Below are 27855 nucleotides of genomic sequence, written 5' to 3' on the forward strand. Positions count from 1 at the left end.
TCGTGCTAGATAAGAAGCGGCTTCACAGGAGTGACGTACGTCGGGCAAATAGTGACGCCGTACCGCGGGGCTAAAGGTAGACTTCCGAGCAAAGCGGCTCTGTCGCAACGGCCGCAGATACACTTCCGAGCGGCGCGACTCCGGCGACAGTCGCAGTTGTTATTTCATACGGTGCAGATATGTGATATATATATGATGAACCGATCAATTAAGAAAATATTATTAGAAGAGGAGGATGACGTTCTTTTGCTTCGTTTCTATTATAGTATGGAGCGAAGCCTACCTAACTCAATTTTCAAAAGTTGATAAATAAAAACAATTTAAACGAGAACAATGAAAAATTCAGGAGCTTTTGTCAGTTATTTTATCAATGATACATGAAGAACTTGCGCCAAACCATCAAGAAACTACGAGCGATAGTAGCGACTGCGCGACAGTGCTTGCGCAGACATAGCACGGCGCCGATACTGACGCGGCGGCACTGTCGCTGCGATAGTGACGCTGCGCTCGGAAGTAAGTTCATACATTTCCATACTGCATAATACTATCGCTCTGTCGCCGCGTCAGTGTCGCTGCGTTAGTGACGCCGGAGCCGCTTTGCTCGGAAGTCTACCTTAACGCCGGTCTATAATGCTTCTACGACAAAACACTTCGAGTATCGAGCGATCGTTTTTTTTTTGTGAGGTTGGGGTCAGGGTCTCTGTCTCACCTGTAAAGAGGAGACGGCCGCCTCGTGCAGGTCCTTGCAGCGCGCGCGCGCGCGGCGGCGGGCGGCGGCGGCCAGCGGCGGCAGCTCGGCGCGCGCCGCCTCCAGCAGCCGCGCCGCCGCGCCGCACAGGTGCGTCTCGTCGCCGCTGCCCAGCCACACGCGCTCGTTCACGCTCACCAACCTTCAATATTATACTTGTTTTAAATATGTACGTCCACACGGAACATGCCGCGCGAAGCAGCTGTGTAGACGTGCCTCGATCGCATTGCCTCGGACGAGGCACGTCTCCACCCGGCCATTTACCATCGGATGTTAAACAATAAACATATAGCAAAAAACCATTAAGGTCGATGCGGCTAAGCCTGTCTGCCAAATGCATTTAATTGGATGAACTAAAAGCAATCCCTGCTTAACGATGAAGTTAACCATAGTTGTTTTTATAAACAGCTACTTGTACGGAGTTTTCCGCAGACGAACTTGGTCGCATTGACAACGTCATTCTGAAAATAGGTAGATATAACTTAAACCATTGATATAGTATAAAGAACTGGATACCCAATCAGCCGCCAAAAATGGCCCCACAAAAGTGATGTCAAAACAGATCATGCATTACTTTTTCGTTTAGTCTTGTTTGAAACGCTCAAATGTGAAGTTGTCAACAATTACGAAATGTGCCGTTAAAATATGTAAAAATAACAATGATAAAACAAGGAAAAAGGATGGAATGTATTTCTTTCGGTTAGTTCTTTGGATAGCATTACATAATTTATGTAATCTGGTGGTAATTTTATGGTTTTGAATAAATTAATTTGTTAGTACCAAAGAAGGGATGTCAAGGAACAAAATTCTATTGAGTCGATGTGAGGTCAATATTTTTTTATATTTTTATATGGAATTCATAAGAAATAATATTATGTTTAAATTAAAGATTTCCAAGAAAACCTATGCGACGTGCAAAGTGGACTGCTATTTAATTATAGCAAGAGATAGGGGTGATGCAGTTTTAAACAAGGCAAAACGGCACTTGTGTGTTTGGCCCATTTCCCTGTTTCCGACATATACACCACCAATAAGGGCTTATATCGACTAACTGTAAATGCTAAACCTGTCGGAACACAGTGACAACCACAGGATTTTTTTTTATAAAGTATAGGTAGACTTTATAAAAAAAAATCCAATCAGTATCTAAATGTCCCCGTGCACCCGTGCTATGAGTAAATGTAGATCTTAAATACACAGTTATTTAATAAGTAGAATTTATTTCAAGGAAATTAGTATTTAAAGACGTATACTTACGAATTAAAAATTTTATTTGTTTAAATTTGAACCACGAATTAATTTTATTTGAGCTCCCGATTAAATTAAATTTGTTTTATTTATTACTTCAATTTTAATATTTTCCTGTACAGTAATACATATTAAAGTGTACCAAAGTGACTCCATTCGTTCATTATTCTCGTTTGACGTTGTTTGACGTAAATACGTTACGTTTAGTGCCATCGGACTAAATTTTTTAACAGTGTTGGTACTTATGTTTGCAAATTTGACACTTAATGCTTACGACATTAAGCTCTTTTCTGTACGAAACATTTATCTTGACTCAAAATTTACGTAAGCGTTTTTATCATCAATGCAAATGGTGCGAAACGTCATTGGGATCCACATTTCTTGACGTTTTTGTTCTGCTTTGTGTGTCTATTTCTTTTATATTAAGTCAGTGACTTAAACCGATTACGAATGATTTTAACTACATATTTAATCGAAATTCTGAGTGGAAAACAAAAAACCAATTATACAAAATACGGACACAATGTTATGAGTTATTGATGAATTAACGTTTTGAGAAACATTGTATTATACAGTAGTAGCGGATCAGGCTAAGTGCTAAAAGTTCTGCTGGGAGGCATATACTAACTGTAGTAGTACAAACAGGTTTACACAACTAGACGACTAGCGCCTATTGGGGAACATCTATAAACATAACAAAAAAATAAATACTTACTTAATATAAATATCCAAAACTTGTTCAATAGAAACTCCAATATTCAAAATTGTTCTAAACACCATGCCTTGGTCTGCTTGTAGTTTGCATGCCAATATTTCTAACTGGCGGACGATAAAATCTGTAATGAAACGACATAATTCAATGTTTTAGCTTCGTTTCTTTTGTCTTAGTTTATATTAGGAAGCCATAACAGCAACACAGATGCTGAAATGTCAGGTTATAAAAGAAGGACAACAGCTTAACCTTTTGGACGCCAATAACCGATATATCCGCAGCGTAGGTGTTTTAGTAAACTGCCTTAAAAGTGACCAAAAATATTGAAACAGTTTAACCGGTACTAGTACAAAAACTGATATATGTAAGGATACATTTAATAATCGATTTAGATTATTTTTCAAGTGATTTTATTAGGTAATCCACAATCACTGTACATTTATACTATACTATTTATATACTGTTTTTATTAGTATTTAACTCTAACAAAATTTTGGTGGTAACTACTGGGAATAAAAATTCCCAGTAGTTACCACTAAACCGAGTTGGTGGTAACTACTGGGAATAATGTTTTCCAGTAGTTACCAGTGGTAAAAGGTGGGAAAAAAATTCCCAGTAGTTACCACTGGTAAAAGGTGGGAAAAAAATTCCCAGTAGTTACCACTGGTAACAACTTGGTGGTAACTAGTGGGAATAACCCAATTTTTTTGATCGCGCTCGCTAGTTGGCTTCTCGCAGCCGCGCGGTGTAGATGCGTTCCTTTGCTGTTATTTCGTTATTTCTCGTCGGATTTCGTGTTTTTAGATAACTTTTTTACAATGAATAATAACGCTAAGTCGAGAAAGAGGTCTGCTAAGCCCAGTACATCGCGAGTTTCGTCAAGACAGCCACTAAAAAGTGCGGAAGTGGAAGAATTTTTCCAGGAGTCAGACGAAGATATTTATGGAGACAGTGATGTTGACGATATAGACTACGTAGCAGATGAAGGTAATGCAAGTTCAGAATCTGAAGACGAGGCAGAGGAGGAGGAGGGAGAGGTGAGTGAACAATGTGGTGCTGTCTCCCGTCGTCAAAATCCATTGCCGCGCCGATCATCGGTGCCTGCGATGTCCGCCCAAGAACAACGCCCGGCCCCGTCCTAACCAGACCTCAGGGACGACACCTGCGCCTGAGCAGCCATCCAGAGCAGCATCTACGACACGTTGGACAACTAATTCTAGTTCTATGAGGGATTTTCCTTTCACCAAAACAAATGAACTGCTTGTGCCAGAGCCAGCAAATCCTAGAGGGTATCTTGATTTATTTCTCACCGACGATTACCTACAAAAAATTGTGGATTGCACTAATAGACAAGCAGAACAATTGAAGAAATCTTCGAAGCATCGCAAGGCTCGTATTATAAATTGGAAACCACTCACTCTAGAAGAGTTTAAAATATTTATTGGCTTAGTTTACCACTCAGGCACAGCAAAAATGAACCGTTTTGTTGATCATTGGAAATCGCATCGATTATATAAGTCAGGTTTCCCTGAATATATATCGAGAAATAGGTTTCAACTTATTTTGCGATGCCTACATTTTGTAGAAGAAGGTGAGGCTCCTGCCCGCATGAATAAATGCAAAATGATAATAAATACCTTCAATGAAACAATGGATAAGATCTATTATCCCGGAAGGAATTTTTCATTGGACGAATCAATGATTTTATTTCGTGGCCGCCTAATTTTTAGGCAATACATAAAAGGAAAAAGGCACAAATACGGAATAAAACTGTATATACTGGCAGAACCAAATGGAACTATTCTAAGAGCTCATGTTTTTGCCAGTACACTAGATGAAACTTCAGGCACTGGACACACGGAAAATATTGTAGAAAACTTATTGCAAAAAAAATTGAATTACGGTCATGCTGTATTTATGGATAACTTCTACAATAGCTATGGCTTAGCTACCAAATTGTTGGACATGAATACTTATTGCACTGGCACACTGAACAAGAAGCGAAAAGAGAATCCATCTGAAGTAATTTCCAAAAAACTAAAAAAAGGTGAAAATATATCACGTTATCGCAACGGTGTTCATATAGGAAAATGGAAGGATAAAGGAGAACTGAATTATATCTCCACGCAATTCGTGGATCAAATGCAGGAACTTACCAACAAACGCGGCAATGTTGTTAGCAAGCCATTAGCTATCGTACAGTATAATCAAAACATGTCAGGCGTAGAACTACAGGACCAAATGCTCAGTTACTATCCATGTGAAAGAAAAACTCTGAGATGGTACGTGAAAATCTTTATACATGTTCTAATGATGAACATGATAAACGCTCGAATGCTCTACAACAAATACTCAGGCAAACCTAGCTTATCATTATATGACTTTCGAGAGCAAGTAATTGAGTCACTTTTGCCGGAACATCCAGTAGCACCACTAGTGTCGCAGCAAAAAGAAAATCATAGACTAACTAAAATTGAAAAGACGAAAGAGCGTTCTTTTAGAACAGGTAGAAAATCTACTGTTACGGCCAGAAAAGATTGTAGAAATTGCTACTCAAATAAAAAAAGGGTAAACACTACTACGGAATGCAAGCAATGCCCTAACTCCCCCCCGTTGTGCATTGATTGTTTTTTTGACCTGCACAAGTTTGTTGGTTTCTCTAACAAACAATAAATTAAAATACCAAAGTGTAATTTCAAATGTTTGTTTGTAAGTGTAAAAGTTGATTGTTGTCTTTATAATATGTGATGATAAGTGAAGTACTGTCAGGCGTTTCTCACTCCGCGATTTCGTCGCTTTGCTACAGGTACATCCGTTCGGCCCCAATTTTGGGGAAAGCCATAAGCCGCGCGTGGCGCTGTCGCCACCTAGCTGTGCTGATCGTAACAGACGACTTTTGTTAGAGAGTAAGTCTTCTGTACTTAGTACTATTATTTATTCTGTGGTACTGTTTTAATTTTGAATATTCTAATAAAAGTTTATAACATTACATTTTGAACTTATTTTATACTAATAAATGCTTATTACCTATAAACATAGATCACGCGAAGTCGCGTTGAGCGGCCATATGGGCAATACTTATGCATAAAATCCGTCCCACATGGCCGTTCACGCGTCTTCGCGTGACAATATATATATATATATATATATATATATATACACTTATATATTATATACATAATTATAGATTTGATATATAAAAGTACTATTATGACCAGAATAATCAAATTTAAACGAATTTTTAATTTTGGCCATCTCGGTATGTTCGCCGTTTTTGGCTTGGCAATCAACGTGTTAATCGGTCTCAGACCACGGAGCAACAGACCTACGTGCATATCCATAAAGTTCAATTTCAGTTTTGACACTTCGGTGACGTGGCGTCAGCGTGACAGCTTTTGTGTTTGACACGGCGTCGAAAACTTGGAGGATACAACTAAACGGAGTAGCCATTAACAGGCTTTCCCCTCTGTCGAAAATAGGCGGCCAACGGTCATACACAATGTATGGATTGACGTTTATCTGACATGGCTATTTTTACGTTACGCATACATTTGACGTTCCCCTCCCCCGCAAAAATCGGCAGACTGTTTTGTACAGAAAATTACAGACATGGCGTCTCCGTTTGATTATATCCTCCAAGGTCGAAAAGGTTAAACATTGTATGCGAGTCTCCAGGTTCAGCCGCGATAACGATGTTGCTCCAGATTGATCTCCACTGCATAATACTTACATAGAGGGAAACAGTGTCCCGTATTAACGTACTCCCGTCCCAGAGTAGTGAGCTTGCTGAGGACAGACGCCAGCCTGTCATCGGGCGAAGGTAGGGAACGCGCCGCCGCTTCGGCCTCCGCGAGAATGTTGCTCCAAATGTTCTCCACCAGCAGGTCGTCGTTGTGGCCGGAGCATTGCACGATGGCGAGCTTGCACTCCCAGAGGTTGTAGCGGTCGGCGTATTCTTCGTACAACTGGGCAATAGGAAACGTTTTGTAAGATGTACTGTAGCATACAGTTTAGTATGGAATTGTTAATCTCAAATCTCAACCTATTAACTGTATAAAAAAATCAAAATAATAGCAAATAAACGAAGATATTAAATAATAATAACAAATACACAAAATATACGAAAGCGAAGCCAAGTAATGCCAGTCGATTGCACAGGTAAATTCTATGGTTTTCTTTTAGTTGGCGCACGATATTCGGCGCAAGAAGTCCAGAGAATCTTTAGGAGAAAAGCTCGTCCGCCCCGCTCTCAAGCCCTCTGCACGGCGCGGCGAACACCCTTCCGGCATTCCCTCCCCTAACTTCTCAAACTGTATGAAAAGGTTAAAACATGCCATCGCGCCGACACGGCGAAGATGCGTGTTGCCAGGCGTGTCTCACTCCGCGATTTCGTCGCTTTGCTACAGGTAGCTAAAAGTACATCCGTTCGGCCCCAATTTTGGGGAGAGCCATAAGCCGCGCGTGGCGCTGTCGCCACCTAGCGGCCATATCTGTGCTGATCGTAAAGCTTTGGTTTCCTCCGATAGCGGTGCCGTCATATAGCGGCCGTCTCCATACTAAATAATACGGCTAAATATGGATGTCGTAGTATTTGTATGGAGACGGCCGCTATATGACGGCACCGCTATCGGAGGAAACCAAAGCTTAAACGTTTTATTAAATAGCGGTGACGCCATTTTGAATAAATGACACGAGATTTGAATAAATGATTCCGTACTACGATTATTCTCCTCTTCTGATGATATTTCATCCTCCAAGTAAATTATAGATGATCAAGCAAATCTTGTCAGTAGGAAAAGGCGCGAAATTCAAATTTTCTATGGGACGTTATCCCATCGCGCCTACATTTTTCAAATTTGCCGCTTTGACCTTGGTGCCTTGGTGGATGACGGTGTCATATGACGGCACCGTTTTCGGAGGAATCCAAAGCTTTAGAGTGAGTCTTCTGTACTTAGTAGTATTATTTATTCTGTGGTGTTGGTCACCTGCGTGATGTCGAGCAGCTGGTCGTGCAGGCGCTGCATGTGTGGCGGCGGCGGGCGGCGCTGGGCGGGCAGCGCGGCGGCGGCGGCGCGCACGCCGGCCTGCACGCGCGCCACCTCGGCCGCCTCCTCCAGCCGCCGCAGCAGCTCCCCGCCGCCCGCGCCGGCGCCGCGCACGCACACCACGCCCGCCGACAGCCACGCCACGCGCGCCGCCAGCGTCGCACCCGACCTGAACCACAAAATAGATACAGTACAGAAATCAATCTACATACAAAGTGCGCTCGAGCAACGCACACATAGACACTGCTCACGGACACGGTATCTCGGACCGGTTGGGACCAGTGCGAGCGCGAGTGCCATCCGCTTGAGACACGCGTCTGTGAACTTTTTTGTGCAATAATGGAGAAACAAAAAAAAGTTATTATAACTGTTCAGTGGACGGTCGTTTGAATTCAACATAAAACGATGAATTGTCGTTTTTTAAGCTACCAGTGGTTTCAGAGAGGTAAGTAAGTATCTGCTTGTATTTCGATGGCTCGTTTTAACGTTAAACAGAACAGTTAGGTAGGTAGGTACCTATGCACCCCGCCCCGGCCACTACTAGATACGAGTGCCACTATCACGTTACTACGATAGTTTTTTGTGCATAAATCATAGTTGACAACCCTAGAGCGACCGCCGAGCGTAGGTATGAAAAGTGAAGTACATACATGTGATTGACTTCTGTACTGTATCTATTTTGTGCCTGAACGATTCATTGTAAAAGAGACGTAGATATAGATTTCAAAGTTTGAGAAACAATCGTGCCCGTCAGTTTGTACCACTATATACACACAAGAGCACGAGTTCATGAACGGCCGAACTAGATGGCACTCCCTATACGATGCCATGTTTCTTGTGGTGGCTGGGCCGTACAGCGAAATCTACTTCAGCAATCACATTTTTCTTAGAGTTTATACCTCTTCTATTATTATCATAACTTTTTGCACGTATACACGTTAAGTCAGGCCGCAATATCCTTGGAGGATATAATCAAACGGAGACGCCATGTCTGTAATTTTCTGTACAAAACAGTCTACCGATTTTTGCGGGGGAGGGGAACGTCAAATGTATGCGTAACGTAAAAACAGCCATGTCAAATAAACGTCAGTCCATACATTGTGTATGACCGTTGGCCGCCTATTTTCGACAGAGGGGAAAGCCTGTTAATGGCTACTCCATTTAGTTGTATCCTCCAAGGCAATATCCGATTACACGCTATAGGGTGTGGGCATTACGTTGACGTTGAAACTTCAGCCAGCGTCTAAGCGCGTGTCCTGAAATTAGCATTCGCTACCTATTCGACAACCATTAACAAAACAAAAAAATAATGCTTAAGTTGTTCTAGAGAATTCGGTCCGACGGTGCCGCAGCGAACTAGCTAGCAGAAAGAATCCTATTACATCAGTACCCAAACTTAACTTACCCAGGTCTAGTGGCAAGCCCCTCTAGCACGGTAGCGGCGCCGAGATGGTCCCCGCTCTTTTCTAGAACCTTCCAGAGCAGATCCAGCAGATGTAACGCCGCGGGTGGCGAAGCCGTCCGTGCGGCGGCGTTCAGGTATGTGCGGAGGGAGTCCGGCGGAGCGGTACCGAGTGATAGTAATTCTGGAAGAGACTAATCATTTCAAATTTCCCCTCTCTTGCAAGGCCATCAAAACTACATGTCACAACTATTTGTGTTTCCTGCGCTAATATTTGCAGTTGTTATGTTGGTTTCTGGATTTAACCGAGCAAAAAAGAAAGTTGGTAAATTTCAACTCGCCCTGACAAATTAAACGGAACGGACGGAAAAAGGGCACCGAGCCAACAGTCACTCGAAAAAAAACTTCATATTCTATTTATATGAGTATAAATAAACTTATGGTCAGCGCAACGTAAGAACGAATATTTAACAGTTCTGAACTGATCCTTATATGTATGAAGCTAAGGCTATTAGTAAAAACGTACCTTCATAAGGGTAAATGTATGACTGTTAAATATTGGTTCTTACTCATACGTTGCGCCGACTATAGTTTGTATTTACATTGGTATAAAATTAAACAAAATCAGGGAGTTGTTTACCTGATCCTAAGTTTTTACTGACTAGCCATTCATACACAGCCACATGTAGTAGCTCGTCATCGCGTGAAAGACAGTCCCAAACGAGTTTCCTTCCCTGTAAATAAGAGGAATTCAGCTACAATAGGGATGTTGACATGAATCGCGAATATATAACATGTTATGTTTTTACCATAGCAGGGAATATTAGAACGCAGAAAATCATATTTACCACACTCGCCAGCTCGCCACACATATTTTACAATACGAGTTGCTTCGCTCAGTTGCATCATAGACTGTTTTAATGAGAGCAGCCCCCATATATTACGTAAGACGTAAGACGTAGTACGTAAGACATTTGATGCGGATGAGTGTGATAATGATAACAATGAGTGTAAATTCGCATGTGTGTGATAACTGTGTAGGTAAGTGATATGTGCATCGACAATAAATTAACTAGAAACAATTTAACGAATGCACAGCATAAATTACCTGAAAGTTAGCGTCGGCAGCCGACATACTGAGTTTGTTCTCATTAGCGGAGTGACCTTGAGAAGTGTTCAGCACGCTCGTCTCATTGGCGTTGTTGTCTGAACTGCTCTCGTACAGTCTCTCTAGAGCATTGCACACTTCGCGATATATTTCCATTCTGGAACAATTACAAAAGCAATATCAAATATTTATCATAATGTAACAATTAATGTAAATTGCATAAAAGATCTCGCTGGATAAAACCATTTTCATAATCTTTAATATTAAAAAAACCCGTACAAAATTAAAACAGCGATCTAGTCAGTTAAAAACCGGCCAAGTGCGAGTCGGACTCGCGCACGGAGGGTTCCGCACCATCAACAAAAAATAGAACAAAACAAGCAAAAAAACGGTCATCCATCCAAGTACTGACGCCGCCCGACGTTGCTTAACTTCGGTCAAAAATCACGTTTGTTGTATGGGAGCCCCACTTACATCTATATTTGATTCTGTTTTTAGTATTTGTTGTTATAGCGGCAACAGAAATACATCATCTGTGAAAATTTCAACTGTCTAGCTATCACGGTTCGTGAGATACAGCCTGGTGACAGACGGACGGACGGACGGACAGCGGAGTCTTAGTAATAGGGTCCCGTTTTTACCCTTTGGGTACGGAACCCTAAAAAAACTATCTATGAAACATCTCGACGGACAACCTTTTTTGGTATAAATAACCGGTTCATGCGTTGGGGCCTATTGCGAACCAACTCCTTCATTTGTTCGTCTGTTTGCTTCTATTGCTTACATATGATAGAGCGATAGAGATGCCGATAACAAACTTTCGATATTCGATGTTAAAAATGTGCAGTGCCCACCTCCTATAGTATATAAGTTGTCCCTCGCGGTCCTGGCTGGGCTGGTCGCTCCTGTAGAAGTGCAGCGCCTTGTCCTGCGGGTCCAGCTTGCCGGCGCACGCGGCGCACAGGTCCACCACGCCCGAGTAGAACCAACTCCTTCATTTGTTCGTCTGTTTGCTTCTATCGCTTACATATGATAGAGCGATAGAGATGCCGATAACAAACTTTCGATATTCGATGTTAAAAATGTGCAGTGCCCACCTCCTATAGTATATAAGTTGTCCCTCGCGGTCCTGGCTGGGCTGGTCGCTCCTGTAGAAGTGCAGCGCCTTGTCCTGCGGGTCCAGCTTGCCGGCGCACGCGGCGCACAGGTCCACCACGCCCGAGTAGAACCAACTCCTTCATTTGTTCGTCTGTTTGCTTCTATCGCTTACATATGATAGAGCGATAGAGATGCCGATAACAAACTTTCGATATTCGATGTTAAAAATGTGCAGTGCCCACCTCCTATAGTATATAAGTTGTCCCTCGCGGTCCTGGCTGGGCTGGTCGCTCCTGTAGAAGTGCAGCGCCTTGTCCTGCGGGTCCAGCTTGCTGGCGCACGCGGCGCACAGGTCCACCACGCCCGAGTAGAAGCCGGCCGACACCAGCTTCGAGCACACCAGCGGCAGGTTCACGTTCGGAGCTACGTCCTGAATATGGCAGTGTCAAACAAACAAGCGAAAACAAAATAGACTAAGAAAAACCCGGCCAAGTGCGAGTCGGACTCGCGTTCCAAGGGTTCCGTCCATTTAGTCCGACTTACGCTTGACTGCAAATTCCTAATAGGTTTTCCTGTCATCGGTAGGTAAAGAACTATTTTGTGTATTTTTTCAAAAAGGTACGGAACTCTAAAAAAGGCCCGGGACTTAAACAGTTGCGAGGTTATTTTGATCAAAAGACGACCGGTCTGGCCTAGTGGGTAGTGACCCTGCCTGCTAAGCCGATGGTCCCGGGTTCGAATCCCGGTAAGGGCATTTATTTGTGTGATGAACACTAATATTTGTTCCGGAGTCATGGATGTTTTCTATGTATATAAGTATGTATTTATCTATATAAGTATGTATATCGTCGCCTAGCACCCATAGTACAGGCTTTGCTTAGTTTGGGGCTAGGTTGATCTGTGTAAGATGTCCCCCAATATTTATTTATTAAATATAGTTTAAAATAAAAAGTAAGAAGGAAAAATTGCTGCAAGTAGGGAGAATTTAACATACGGAATAGATATAAGACCTACACATTGATTAGCAAATGTATAAACTCACACTAGGCCCTAATGCAAAAAGTTAGGTATGATGATTATTGCTATCAGATTTAAAGTGATGGCACATCTTACCTTACAGAGTTTCAATGCAGTTTGCAGCATTTCTTCTCTCTCTGCGGGATTCTTCTGTTGCTTGGCGAATATTAATAATTCGTTAGCCTGAAATAAGACATTAATTAAGGCCCAATATTCTTCTACTCTAATAATTGTTCATTCCTTTAAATACCAAAATTCTAACCACCAACTATGGAAATAACTGATAAATATATTTGTCAATTTCTAGTTCATTTGTAACATTATCGCTTTTTGGAAATGTCCGAGTTTCAACGAAGTTTTACAGTTAAAATTGACCAAAAATACCTTAGAATATACAAACCAGTGTGTCATTCTCTTACCTTCGAGCACGTAGCATCTTCCTGCCTATACAGCGTGGGGCACAGCTGCCTCAGCTTGTGGGAGATGCCGTCTACGGACGCGTTGTCGCGCAGGTACCCGGCCACCAGGGAATCCAACAGGAGACAGGCTACCTCCTGCCCGCCGACTAACAGCTCCCTGTTATATAAGTTATACAGGGTGTAATCTAAAACGTGATACAAGATAATCAAACCTGAATCTTTTCATGATTTTGAACAACTTTTACTATGGGGTCAACTTTGTAAATTAACAATAAAAAAAATCTTTGCCATACATTTTTGTCTACCTCTCCTTGACCATTTCTATGGAACAGCTAAATTTTTTTTAATATTACAAAATTGACCCCATAGTAAAAGTTGTTCAAAATCATGAAAAGATTCAGGTTTGATTATCTTGTATCACGTTTTAGATTACACCCTGTATAAAGTCGTGCTTAATATTTATACTAGTGGTTCTGTGATCTATAAAGTCATGAACCCCTGTCTCCGCCATTAATTTTTTTTTTTAATTTACTTAGAATTTTGAACCAACCTAAAGCTGGCAGCCTGCAGCGCGCTCTGTTGCTCCGGGGGTAGACTCGCCGCAATAACGTGGAACTGGTGTTCACAAAGTACCTTCCACAGGCTGAGCATCTCTATCGCCATTGCTAAAATAACATTACAATAGTCAAGTTAAAACTGAGGTGGGTCAACTCTATTTTTAGTCACTTCACGCGACATGTTTGTGGCACCATCGAGGAGCAGTATTTCGCGTCGCGCCGTCGACGCAAATTGGTGTTTTTGAAGAGAGTTTGTTCTCCGAAACATGTTGCGTGTTTATGAATACCTACCTAACAATAATATGAAGCGAGTTTTCAGAAATATAATCTGCTTTTTAGGGTTCCGTACCCAAAGGGTAAAAACGGGACCTATTACTAAGACTCCGCTGTCCGTCCGTCCGTCCGTCCGTCTGTCACCAGGCTGTATCTCACGAACCGTGATAGCTAGACAGTTGAAATTTTCACAGATGATGTATTTCTGTTGCCGCTATAACAGCAAATACTAAAAACAGAATAAAATAAAGATTTAAGTGGGGCTCCCATACAACAAACGTGATTTTTGACCAAAGTTAAGCAACGTCGGGCGGGGTCAGTACTTGGATGGGTGACCGTTTTTTTGCTTGTTTTGCTCTATTTTTTGTTGATGGTGCGGAACCCTCCGTGCGCGAGTCCGACTCGCACTTGGCCGGTTTTTTTACAATATTAATGATTGATGTTGTGAACTTGCGTTTTTTTCTTAGCTCCCTCTTTCATTCAAATAAACCCTTTTGCTGTGCATATCGCATCATACGAGATTCCTTTAGGTTTGTAATTACAAACAAATTTTAGCGGCTTGTACTCACTGACAAACAGTTTCAAGGCATGCAAGGAGGAGTTTTCGTCGGAATGCTGCGAAGGCACGGCGCGTTGCAGAAAGGCGGCCACGCGCTGCAGTTTCTGCACTATGTACGCGCAGTCTTCGCCCGTCACCCGGCTGGACATCTGTGAAACAAAATAGTTACAAACCAGCCTTTGTGACTTCGACTTGTTGAACGACATCTCTCTTCCCTGTATCCCGTACTAGTTTTAAATACCAAATACAGAAATACGAAGTATCTAATATCCTTTTCCAGGTTATAAATTATCTTTATCTATCTAAACTGGATTAGCCGTTCTTGCGTGACTGAGCAAAAAAAAAACTTTACGTCAATAAGTACTATTGCATTTCTCATTAATACTTTCCCCCGTCACGAAAAACTTGTCAAGTTAAAATTATAAACACGCTCGACATAATACGATTGCCAGCATTCCTAAAATACACATCACACAAATAAATTGTACATACAAACTCCTAACTGTACATCGGTGGCCCTTATTACAAAAGGCATAAGGTCCAATAATGTACAGTCACATGTTTTAATTTATGACCCATTTTTGTACCTTGTCACAGTGACAATAGCATGAGGTCTCTAGCGACTTTCATATTGATTATCACTGTGACAAGGTACGAAAATGGGTCATAAATTAAAACATGTGACTGTACAGTTGACAGAGTGGGCGATGGTATCTCAAAAAATTTACGAGAATAGTTATATTTGCAGACAATATACGTTTTCTTTTACTGTGTGATAGAAGTGGCTTATTATAGAAACTTTTAGTATTACCCATGTATCTTCTAGCTAGAATAATAATAAAATTGTTCCTGTGAAAAGTACTTACAAATTCCTTCTTATCAGGCGTTTGCGATTTCGAGACGCATTTCTGGTTCCAAATTGGCGACAGAATCTTGCCAACATAAATATACGCTCCATTGTGTTTTGCGCTGAACTCAAACTGAATGGGGTAACTCGGGTCCCTCACTTGTTGTGTCACATTGGCGCCAAAACTCTGGTTGAAGCCCGGGCTCTGAGGGTACTGTGGCATCATCTGCTGGCCAGGGGAGCGTGGGTATGAGCGGTTCAGTTGGTACGACTGATTCAAGTTGCCGGTGGGGCTCTGTGGGAACTGGTTCGGCCGGCCCTTCGGCGCATTCATGGGCGTTGACATTTGACGTGGCGAAAATTTCGGTGAAGCTGAAATGGATAAACAAAAAAATAATTGCTAAGCTCAAGCTTTTAGTTTAAAAGTCACAGGCAAAGTGGAGCAGGAAAAGCGGGCCGGAAAAAAAGCCGGAGCCAAAAGACTTGGCCATGACCCCAGAGTTAAGCATCTTGAAGACTCCTGGATTTTAATAAAACCGGCCAAGTGTGAGTCGGACTCGCGCACGGAGGGTTCCGCACCATCAACAAAAATAGCAAAAGCAAAAAAAAAAACAAGCAAAAAAACGGTCACCCATCCAAATACTGACCCCGCCCGACGTTGCTTAACTTCAGTCAAAAATCACGTTTGTTGTATGGGAGCCCCACTTAAATCTTTATTTTATTCTATTTTTAGTATTTGTTGTTATAGCGGCAACAGAAATACATCATCTGTGAAAATTTCAACTGTCTAGCTATCACGGTTCGTAAGATACAGCCTGGTGACAGACGGACGGACGGACAGCGGAGTCTTAATAATAGGGTCCCGTTTTTACCCTTTGGGTACGGAACCCTAAAAACACTAACTCAAATATTGAATTTTTTGTACATAGCTTCTTCCTTACTTGAAGTTGGTTAAAAATATAATCTATGTCAGTCAGTTAAATCTACTGACCTATCGTGGAGGCCATTTGCGAGTTGGGCTGGAACATGGGCTGCGGGTGTTGCGTGACCTGCCCGCCGTAGAGGAAGAAGGCGCGGGTCGCCCACTCGCTTATGGACATGTCTCCGCTGTGCGTGTCCTCGCACGCCAGGTATAACGCGCAGGCGCACGCCTGCTCTACACCGTGCAACTAGAAAAACAAACTTAAGTTAGGAATACAAACATTTTACAAAAAATCATCGGCTCAAACTTAACAAAACGAAATCGGTAACAAGCCTCACTTAGTGCAAGGCCCGAGTGGACGTTCGAGTCGGGTGTGCAGCGGGGCGGGGCGTGCGGCGTGCATGTTAAACAAATGTAACGTATAGTAGCAGCCTTAGTGCATGCTGCTCAAATCGCTTGTGAGCCCGACGCCACGCTGCACGCCTCACCGAACGCTCCGCTTCGAGCGTCCTCTCAGGCCTTAAGCGGGCATTACATTATACAATTTTCAGAGCGCTAGCTTCAGTTAGCGCACTAATTTAGCATAGTGTAAAGGCAGCTAGCCAGTTAGTGACTCAATCTAGTGCGATCGCATGTGCTCTGCCGCACTAGCGCTAACTAGCGCACTAGAACGCATAGTGTAAATGGTTTTAGCGCGCTTAGCGCTTACTGTGCAAGGTCAGTTGTCGGCACGCCACCGACGCACTCGAATGTATGGATGTTTTATTTATTGTATTTCAGTTCAAAATGACGCAGTCGCAGACTAGGGAAAAGGAAGTACTGCTAAACATGATTGAACTTTATAAAGACATGCCATTTTTATGGGATAAAAAACATAAAGATTACAATTAAAGATTTTTATTCGTGAAAATTGAACTAGACAACAGTGTTAAAACAATGCCAACTTTTTGATGTTTTGATGGTGCCATGATATACTAGCTCTGTTCGGAAGATGAGGTTCGATTCGAACGATGATCACTGCCGAAATGAAAATAGGACACTAACTAGCGTCGCTAGCTAGTGTAGTGTAATGAACAAGCTCTTTTTTATCTCGCCTAGCAACACTTAATTAGCGCTCTGCAAATTGTATAATGTAATGCCCGCTTTACACTTACCTGGAAGAAGTCCTTGACGGGCTGCGCGTCGGGCCCGCGACAGTCGCGCAGCAGCGTGCGCAGCACGTCGGGCGCCGCGCCCGCCGCCACGCACGCCGCGCCGCACCCCGTCACCACGGCCCAGCGAGACACGCTCCATGAGTCTGACAACAAGCAAAATGGTCTAAATTACAATAGGCTACATGACTAATTTTTTTTTATGGTATCAATCGATCGGGTTTATTTTTAGGATCAAATGTCTATATGGGACCCATTGCATTAAAGTAACACAAAAGTCAGAAATTGTAGTCAAAGGCCGACAGTCGCACTTCACTCGCGAAACGCCCTATACAAAACGGCCAGAGGCCGTGACGTCATCGCCCATCTTGTAGTATGGACAAAACAAGAAAATTGCGTTTTTGTCGGTGAAATATTGCGTTTATGTATATAGTTGCTATACGATATTTTTTTGGGTGAAATGTAAGGAATCGAATGGTACCCTTACTTTTATCGTTTTTGGAAGTTAAAAAAAACTTAAATTTTGAAACTTTCAGGTCGCGTAATTTTGTAATTTTTCAATATTTTATTTTAATATCCACATTATTGTGATAAATTGCTCGTTTGCTATCTATTTCACTAGATTTTGTTATAAAATTCAACATGTGTCATCATCCCTATTATGTCAAATATCCGCAGAACCATCGAATTTAAACTGTTGTGAGACATACTAACATTTAATAATACGCAGTACGCGATACACGGCCGTTGTGAACGCTGCTCGCACTGTTAGTGCTTGAGAAAGGAGACCTAGGCTCTCCGAAACATGTCGCGCGAGTGAAAATTATTCAATCCGAAGAGCCACTCTTTAGTGAGTTATAGCGACCATATATTACGTTGCCCTCTTACCATCAGGCGAGCCATACGCTTGTTTGTTATTGTCCTTTAAAGTTTAATATCTGGGTGACCGAGCTTCGCTCGGAAAACATATAAAAACTCGAATATGCGCGTTTTCCCGGAGATAAGACCTAGCTAGATCAATTTTTCGCCCCCAAAAACCCCCATATAGTTTTTTTTCATCGAAATCGTTAGAGCCGTTTCCGAGATCCCCGAAATATATATATATATATAAATAAATAAATATATAAATAAACAAGAATTGCTCGTTTAAAGGTATTTAAAGTTTATTTGTTGTGAAACCGACCTTACCCTCGTACGGCGAACGGTTCCTAAAATGATGTATGTGTTACCTTTTTTCGTCAATAAAGCTGGGGATAGATGTGCGGTCTGGAGCGAGGGCAGCGCCGTGAGCGCCCAGGCGGGCCCGTCGAGCGCGAGCAGCGTGTGAGCCTCGCTGAACCCGGCCCCGGGGATGGCCCGAGACAGGCACCAGAGGGTCTCCGCCTCGCCTCCGCCGGCGGAGCACACCATGAGCAGAGTTCCTGTATAGTGACACCACTTAAATAATACCATAACTTTGTCTTTATGTTACTATCTTTAATTATTTACGAGACATGACCATGACCATAATGTCCTAATTAACCCCTCAACTCTCACCGTCACTATATCGTGTCGTCAGAAAAGTTACCTTTACTACCAACAGCAAAATCGTGTCACGTAATGTAATAGAGAATAGGTACATGAAAAATCAAAATCCTCAACAAATTAAAATACTTTTTTATTTCAAAAGATAGCTTTATCGTATATTTATAAAGCCTCCTAAGGTCCAGCCGTACAAGAAAAAAACATTTCCAGTGAAATTAGAACCTATAGCGTAGGAAATAGATTTGATTTTCCTTTGATATTTTACTAAACAAAAGAAATGCAACTCTGTTCCTGTTAAAAATGATTGAAACTTCGTCAAGCTTAATAAGTACTATACGTAGGACCTTGAGCCTTATGCGGATAGATTGAAAACGTAAATTACCATTCTCATAGACGGCACTGTGGACTTGCTTGGGCTTGAGCACCGAAGCGTTGGGCGTGAAGCCCGGGGGCAGGCGCACGTGCAGCATCGTGAGGTACAGCGGCCGCGAGGGGCCCCCTTGCCCGGCACTACAATTGGTACATCATTTCTTTATACATTGGCATCCATTAACATTTTTACATAGTATTTTTACGTTGTATTAATTTAAAATTAATGAATATGTTCAATATGTACACTATAACCTCCCTGGACGTCTGTAACGCTGCGTCTTACGTAAGCGAACAACTCGCGAACGCAAAGCGGCGCGGCGCGGCGGGCCCACAGCGTTCGCGTTCGCAACGAGATCGCCCACGTAGGACACTTCTATAGGTATCAAAGGATTGATTCACCCCGCCCCGCATCGCTTCGCTTCGCGTTCGCGTGTTGTTCGCCTACGTAGTACGCTGCGTACCTAAATTTGGAATATCGAAACTATTTTGTATGTTGAATTTGTGATTTTGGGCCCGCCAACAGCAGGTTACCCGTCACATTGGATTTCTCCTAAAATCTTGTCTTGGGCATGACCTAATACTGCAAATAATCTACCACACTACGCTATAATAGATGTATTAGTTTTGATCCCCTGACTAATTCGAATTCTACCTCTAATTGCAAATAGTGAACCACCTAGAATCTCCGCTGTACGCAATCTCCAACCATGGCTAGATTGCCTAGACATCGCGGAGGGACTATGATGGTTAGAGTACTGAATGAATGAATGAACATTTTTATTTGCTCATTGAAAATTTGCCCATAGATAAATACCTTAAAACTAATGATACCCTACCCTCTGGCGTCTTTGACGTAAAATAGGGAAAATAATGGCTATGGAATTGCGAAAAATGCCCGGGAAAATTATCTAACTACTACTACTACTTCTATATCACTATCGTGTCGTGTGGTTATCAGCATACCCCGGCCGGCGAGAGCAAAAATGCGTCTGCTCCTAGTGCTTAAGAGTGCTATTACATTTCGGGGATGAGCGAGTTTAGGTATTTTACGCGCTGCGGCAGGCCCCGCGATCTCAGGTCGCCGAACCCTTCCACCGCATTTTCCCTCGGTCGCACTACAATGATGGATTAAACATTCTTGATCCGAACGTGAAGCACATTGAAATCAATCATAACAACACTAACTGTACTTTAATATCAAAGTCCTAAAAATGTTATTTGGTACGAAAATACTAAATCCAGTGCAAATATACATACTTATGTAGGTCATTATTACTAGAAAGAAATTATACGTACTTAGGTACTCGCTTATTTTCATTTTTCGTCATTGCATATGGTATAGGTTGTATAGTGAAACCATTTTAGCTATATAATAAAACCTTTAATTTGTATCTTAAGTTTAGAAACGAGCTGATACTAAGCATCTGATGATGAAGCCTGATGATGATGATGAAGGTGGTCACGGATACCAATCAACCATGTAGTAACATGATTAGGCTCGTTTGATTCGTCTCAACAAGATCTTTGGCACTAGGTGACACTCAGGGTCTGATAATGGAGCTGGAAGATGGCCACTGGTACCAGTCAACTATGCAATTAAACCACTTCGTGTTTGAGCTCGTTTGATTCGTCTCAACAAGATCTTTGGCACTAGGTGATACTCAGGGTCTGATGATGGAGCTGGAAGGTGGTCACCGGTACCATTCAACCATGCAACTAAACCACTTCGTGTTTGGGCTCGTTTGATTCATTTCAACAAGATTTTTGACACAAGATATGACTCAGGGTCTGATGATGGAGCTGGAAGGTGGTCACCGGTACCAGTCAACCATGCAACTAAACCACTTCGTGTTTGAGCTCGTTTGATTCGTTTCAACAAGATCTTGGACACTAGGTGATATTCAGGGTCTGATGTTGGAGCTGGAAGGTGGTCACCGGTACCAGTAAACTATGAAACTAAACCACTTCGTGTTTGGGCTCGTTTTATTCATTTCAACAAGATCTTTGACACAAGATAGGACTCAGGGTCTGATGATGAAGCTGGAAGGTGGTCACCGGTACCAGTCAACCATGCAACTAAACCACTTCGTGTTTGAGCTCGTTTGATTCGTCTCAACAAGATCTTTGACACTAGGTGATACTCAGGGTCTGATGATGGAGCTGGAAGGTGGTCACCGATACCAGTCAACCATGCAACTAAACCACTTCGTGTTTGAGCTCGTTTGATTCGTCTCAACAAGATCTTTGACACTAGGTGATACTCAGGGTCTGATGATGGAGCTGAATGGTGGTCACCGGTACCAGTCAACCATGCAACTAAACCACTTCGTGTCTGGGATGACAACCTTCCAGCTGCACATCAGACCCTGTGAGTACTATGTTGTGTCAAAGATCTTGTTGAAACAAATCAAACGAGCCCAAACACGAAGTGGTTTAGTTGCATGATTGACTGGTACCAGTGACCATCTTCCAGCTCCATCATCAGACCCTCAGTATTATCTTGTGTCAAAGATCTCGTTGAGAGGAATCAAACGAGCCCAAACACGAAGTGGTTTAGTTGCATGGTTGACTGGTACTGGTGACCACCGTCCAGCTCCATCATCAGACCCTGAGTCCTATCTTGTGACAAAGATCTTGTTGAGACGAATCAAACGAGCCGAAACACGAAGTGGTTTAGTTGCATGGTTGACTGGTACCGTTGACCACCTTCCAGCTCCATCATCAGACCCTCAGTACTATCTTGTGTCAAAGATCTCGTTGAGAGGAATCAAACGAGCCCAAACACGAAGTGGTTTAGTTGCATGGTTGACTGGTACTGGTGACCACCGTCCAGCTCCATCATCAGACCCTCAGTACTATCTTGTATCAAAGATCTTGTTGAGACGAATCAAACGAGCCCAAACACGAAGTGGTTTAGGTGCATGGTTGACTGGTACCGTTGACCACCTTCCAGCTCCATCATCAGACCCTGAGTTCTATCTTGTGTCAAAGATCTCGTTGAGAGGAATCAAACGAGCCCAAACACGAAGTGGTTTAGTTGCGTGGTTGACTGGTACCGGTGACCACCTTCCAGCTCCATCATCAGACCCTGAGTCCTATCTTGTGTCAAAGATCTTGTTGAGACGAATCAAACGAGCCGCAACACGAAGTGGTTTAGTTGCATGGTTGACTGGTACCGTTGACCACCTTCCAGCTCCATCATCAGACCCTGAGTTCTATCTTGTGTCAAAGATCTCGTTGAGAGGAATCAAACGAGCCCAAACACGAAGTGGTTTAGGTGCATGGTTGACTGGTACCGTTGACCACGTTCCAGCTTCATCGTCAGACCCTGAGTTCTATCTTGTGTCAAAGATCTCGTTGAGAGGAATAAAACGAGCCCAAACACGAAGTGGTTTAGTTGCGTGGTTGACTGGTACCGGTGCCAACCTTCCAGCTCCATCATCAGACCCTCAGTACTATCTTGTGTCAAAGATCTTGTTGAGACGAATCAAACGAGCCGAAACACGAAGTGGTTTAGTGGCATGGTTGACTGGTACCGTTGACCACCTTCCAGCTTCATCATCAGACCCTGAGTTCTATCTTGTGTCAAAGATCTCGTTGAGAGGAATCAAACGAGCCCAAACACGAAGTGGATTAGTTGCATGGTTGACTGGTACTGGTGACCACCTTCCAGCTCCATCATCAGACCCTGAGTTCTATCTTGTGTCAAAGATCTCGTTGAGAGGAATCAAACGAGCCCAAACACGAAGTGGTTTAGTTGCATGGTTGACTGGTACTGGTGACCACCTTCCAGCTCCATCATCAGACCCTCAGTATTATCTTGTGTCAAATATCTTGTTAAGACGAATCAAACGAGCCCAAACACGAAGTGGTTTAGTTGCGTGGTTGACTGGTACCGGTGACCACCTTCCAGCTCCATCATCAGACCCTCAGTACTATCTTGTGTCAAATATCTTGTTGAGACAAATCAAACGAGCCCAAACACGAAGTGGTTTAGTTGCATGGTTGACTGGTACTGGTGACCACCTTCCAGCTCCATCATCAGACCCTCAGTACTATCTTGTGTCAAAGATCTTGTTGAGACGAATCAAACGAGCCGAAACACGAAGTGGTTTAGTTGCATGGTTGACTGGTACCGTTGACCACCTTCCAGCTCCATCATCAGACCCTGAGTTCTATCTTGTGTCAAAGATCTCGTTGAGAGGAATCAAACGAGCCCAAACACGAAGTGGTTTAGTTGCGTGGTTGACTGGTACCGGTGCCAACCTTCCAGCTCCATCATCAGACCCTCAGTAATATCTTGTGTCAAAGATCTTGTTGAGACGAATCAAACGAGCCGAAACACGAAGTGGTTTAGTTGCATGGTTGACTGGTACCGTTGACCACCTTCCAGCTTCATCATCAGACCCTGAGTTCTATCTTGTGTCAAAGATCTCGTTGAGAGGAATCAAACGAGCCCAAACACGAAGTTGTTTAGTTGCGTGGTTGACTGGTACCGGTGACCACCTTCCAGCTCCATCATCAGACCCTGAGTCCTATCTTGTGTCAAAGATCTTGTTGAGACGAATCAAACGAGCCGAAACACGAAGTGGTTTAGTTGCATGGTTGATTGGTACCGGTGACCACCTCCCAGCTCCATCATCAGACCTATATATTCTGATTCTGACATGTCATCAAAAGCATTTGTATTCAGCCATTTTTTAATTTAGTACCTATAAAATATCAGATCATTTCAAATATCTTTAATGCTGTCCGGTAGTTACATACTATACTATAAAACCAAATACACAGTACTAGGATCAAAGTTTCTCAGTCGCCGTATACACGCACTGTCACGCACACAGTATAGCATTTTACACGGCGCCTGCCGCACACAATGATAAAAAACCTCGTCGTCGCCGTTGAAAACGTGCGGAGCCAACCGACACACGTCCTACCTCTACAAGCTCTGCCGCGGCACTGAGCTCACGACCGCGCGTCATCGGTAATATTAGAGTCGTTTTCAAAAAATTGCCAAAAAATTATAGTACAATTTCATAAACACTAATGTATACCATCAGTATAAGCAAACGCTGTAGATTGCTTGAGTATGAAAATGACTTCGATATTAAGTAGAATTTCGTAGGAATTGACACTTGTTTCGGAGAGAAAATTGAGTTTGTTTTTCTTCGATTTTCTCTTTCTCAAAGGTATTTAGGAAAAATGTCAAAAGTAATTCCTAATGTACAGGGTATTAGTAATACAAAATAGCCAGCTTTACCAGAGTAAACTTCTCAACATTTACAAATACGAGCTCACAAGTTAGTGCTTCACGTGGTTTTTCGGAAACAACCATCAGAAAAAAAATCATTACTAATTTATTAAGCCCTTTTTCCAATATTTAAAAAGTAATTCCTAAAGATAAGAAGACGCTTTTACCGTAACAAGTACTCATTGTTTCTAATAATGACCCTAAAGTACTGAATGTCATCGAGGAATATCATCAATTTTGCATTATTTTGACTTTTCTTGTTGGAGCGCTCTTAATTAAATATCGACTATTCTATCGACATATGGATGTCGATAGAATAGTCGACTTTTAATTAAGCACAATTTTTTTTTTAAACTGAGCCATTAGTATTTGTTATTTATTTCAACTTGATACCTCTACGCGTTTCTAAGAATAACCCTAAAACAATTTTAAACTGAATAAATACAAACACTTGGTTTTAATTTTGTTTACAACAATAATTAATACTTCTGCATATCATAACGGTGGTCCAGTACATCGTGTTGTTTTTATCGACATCGACCAAAGTGTGTGTCCTCGCACTATTAAGCTGTCAACGCATTTTTGCTCTCGCCGGCCGGGGTATGGACTTATCAGTCTAAGTATGTATTCTAACGAAAAAGCTTTTGCCATAAGCTTTTACCGTAGCTCCCTATAGCATTCTTGTATCTGGACCGCATTCAAGATTGCTTCCACGCTGAAACATACCGAAAATCAGCAGAGCTGTACCTCGACCTCTACCAACATTGAGCACAAACAGGTCAGAGGTATCTATTTGCCTATGACACCCGAGGTTTTCACCAAATGATAGCACCAACATAGAATTACGATTAATTTTAGTTCCTTACAACAGTTACAACGGGTCAAACTATATTAACCAATAAAACCTACATACACTTCTCTTTACTCCTATCTAGTCTAGATACCTAGTCAAGGTATTTTTAGTTTAGTGTAGATTTTAAAAAATCGGTCGTAAATTACTTCATACGGTCATATTTTTTGAATACGTCATCAGCTGTCGGAAAAGAGTCGTGGCACAACCGCAGACATATTCCCAGAGAATTACCCAAATAAGTATCATGGGAAAATCTCATTCATTCGTTCTGCCAAAGGAACTAATGTAGGTAGTTCCTTTTTTAGTTATTGTTCCGATATGTTCAGATACAGACAGAGTGATAATACTAATAATTATATGGATTTAGTTGTACTTACTCTCCTCCTTCAGTGGTGAAGTACAGCCGCGCCCCAGCTTGAGTGACAGCTACCAAATTGAAATGTTCAGACTCTGACTCATCAACTGCTGAGATTGCTATCACAGGTTTGAAGTTGGTTGGTTCTAGAGTTCTGGAAACATACATTAAATATATCACTGACTTTAGAAATTTTGTTTCTAAACTGCTATCATTATTTTAAATAAATATTGCGTGTCTTTTGGTCAATTTTGATACATATTTTGTCCAGGAAATGGAGACCTGTGCCACACCTCTGACACTGGCGATCAAATGTATGAAACAAACGCGTTCCTACGCACACAGCCTAAGCTCGTGTAGGTTAACGCGTACCATGCTTGTGTGAGTGAGATAAGACATTGTAGGGTAACTGTGAGGTAACTGAGAGCGGGTGGGCGGCACTTTCAACGGGAGGCAGGGAGCATCCACTGTATGCTAGTACTCTTTATTATACTGTACCTGTGCCACATTTTTCAATATTTTTATTGTATTGTAATATTTGTTCCGGAGCTGTCCAATATGTATTTAAATTTTACTTACTTCACTATATCAACTGCAGAAGATACAATCTTTCCTTGTGACAGTCTGACCACCCTGCTAAGACTGTCTCCTTTTTGTCCCAAATCAAACATTTCTATGCATCCCTTCTCACTCAACGTGTATAGAATGTTACGAGAATTGTCTACTTCAATTTTAACTATGGGATCTTCGTCATACAGGGCTGCATTTAGGAATGATGGCACCAGGAATGAAAGGGCACTGGTTGAATGGTTTATCTTTTGACAGTGTTTGCCAAACCACCCTAACTGAGCCTGAAACATAATAAGTTAATATGTACTTAATGCATTATTTAAAACTCCACATACAAAATATTTTATTTTCCTAATGCTTGGTCAATTGTCCACTTAAAATGGTGTTTTTGTAGTATTCTTATTAAAATATGAAAATACAATAATACTTACTTGATAAGTTATTTCATAAAGACACCCATCTTTACCTCCCATAAAAATTCTACCATTAGCTGTGGATTTGACAGACATCATTGACACACCATCTGTGGGTAGCACAAACACAGGCTCGGGGACTAAGTGCATTTCCTCAAAATTATCACCTTCATTTTTGTTTGAAGAAAATGTTACTCCTGCAAAGGAAAATGTACATATTATTATGGTGAATGTTTAACATCAGCCTTGGGCATGCATGAAGTACACTCAAGACCAATTAATGGGGCATAACACCTCAACTCCCAGAAATCGAATTTGCTAGCCAAAACGACCTTGAAGTTTATGATTTAAATTAGAATTTTGACACACATCACTGACCTGATATTGCATTAGTGGAAAGTGAGAGATTTGCTGTTTAGATAGACGATTATTAATATTATTTTTTCTGTCTTTTTATCTGCAATCGGCTGTTTTAGCCATAATCAGATGTTATGTCTTTTTTGAGGGTTTTGAGAGGTATTCCATTAAATACTCTCTCTTGACTTTGATAGTATTTGTCTTCTAGTGCCACTTAGTGCCTCTGGTCTAGTCGCAGTATTTGCCACCTTTTCAGCCTACTCGGATTGTCATTGGTGTTTAGATAGATGATTTAAAATAAAAACAATATATATCTTACCTAAAACTACAATTTCAACTGTTGTTGTCAGTACTAGCAAATATTTAACAAAGTTTTGGAATACTCCAGGCTTGGGCTTGATCAGGCCCACGCTGACTATGGTCTCTCCTAGTCCATCGAAGTAGGCTACATCACTGCCATGCTCAAAGGCCCACACATAGATGTTACTGTCTATTGTGAGCCACACTCTACTTATTTCTGGAAAGACTCCCATTAGACAATGACATTGCATATCTGGTAAAATGGTTTAAGGATACATTTAACAACTATCTGCCATAAGCTTTAATAGGATTTGAACATGACGTTACTTGCTTTAGTGGAAACTTGGAAAGTAGTCCTATCAAGAACATTTATACACTTTGTTTATTTACTTAATATGCAAAATGCAACATCACTATTAATCAAGCATCCTTATAGGAAGCCAAATCAACTTGATGGTGTATAAAATGTGTTTAACATTTCTATCTTATTTACTGAAACCCTAATTAATATTCAAACTGTATTAAGATGAAATTAAATTTGTTAAGATTGAAGATGAACAATGCAAAGGATACGCGCAAAGTGTTCCATAATTTCTGGTGGCAGTGGAACCTTGTTGAGTGTCTTCAGCTGGGACAAATTCGGATGATTGAGTAGAGCAGCCAGGTTTCTGTAGTCCCCGGCATTTAGACCACTGCATGTTGGCACTCTTTGAGCTGCTATCCCAGTTATCTACAGGGTATAAAGATAAACACC

General features: G+C 41.9%; 1 protein-coding gene across 1 annotated transcript in view; it reads right to left on the reverse strand.

The window, feature by feature from the left end:
* The window catches only part of LOC134648851 (nuclear pore complex protein Nup154), a 29440-nt gene that overhangs the window by 1016 nt on the left and 569 nt on the right, over positions 1–27855 (reverse strand). The window contains exons 3-24 of the mRNA XM_063503432.1: positions 27675–27831; positions 27121–27354; positions 26463–26641; positions 26041–26312; positions 25484–25615; positions 19013–19140; positions 18336–18527; positions 17110–17252; positions 16025–16202; positions 15053–15405; positions 14197–14335; positions 13348–13462; positions 12798–12954; positions 12475–12561; positions 11604–11791; positions 10264–10420; positions 9796–9889; positions 9159–9339; positions 7694–7922; positions 6439–6673; positions 2712–2832; positions 710–890 (exon numbers count right to left, since the gene is read on the reverse strand). Of these exons, the coding sequence (XP_063359502.1) occupies positions 710–890; positions 2712–2832; positions 6439–6673; positions 7694–7922; positions 9159–9339; positions 9796–9889; positions 10264–10420; positions 11604–11791; positions 12475–12561; positions 12798–12954; positions 13348–13462; positions 14197–14335; positions 15053–15405; positions 16025–16202; positions 17110–17252; positions 18336–18527; positions 19013–19140; positions 25484–25615; positions 26041–26312; positions 26463–26641; positions 27121–27354; positions 27675–27831 (3852 nt within the window). The remainder of the gene's footprint in view (positions 1–709; positions 891–2711; positions 2833–6438; positions 6674–7693; positions 7923–9158; positions 9340–9795; positions 9890–10263; positions 10421–11603; positions 11792–12474; positions 12562–12797; positions 12955–13347; positions 13463–14196; positions 14336–15052; positions 15406–16024; positions 16203–17109; positions 17253–18335; positions 18528–19012; positions 19141–25483; positions 25616–26040; positions 26313–26462; positions 26642–27120; positions 27355–27674; positions 27832–27855) is intronic.

Source organism: Cydia amplana, chromosome 6, assembly GCF_948474715.1.
Source record: "Cydia amplana chromosome 6, ilCydAmpl1.1, whole genome shotgun sequence".
In the NCBI taxonomy this organism is placed as follows: Eukaryota; Metazoa; Arthropoda; class Insecta; order Lepidoptera; family Tortricidae; genus Cydia; species Cydia amplana.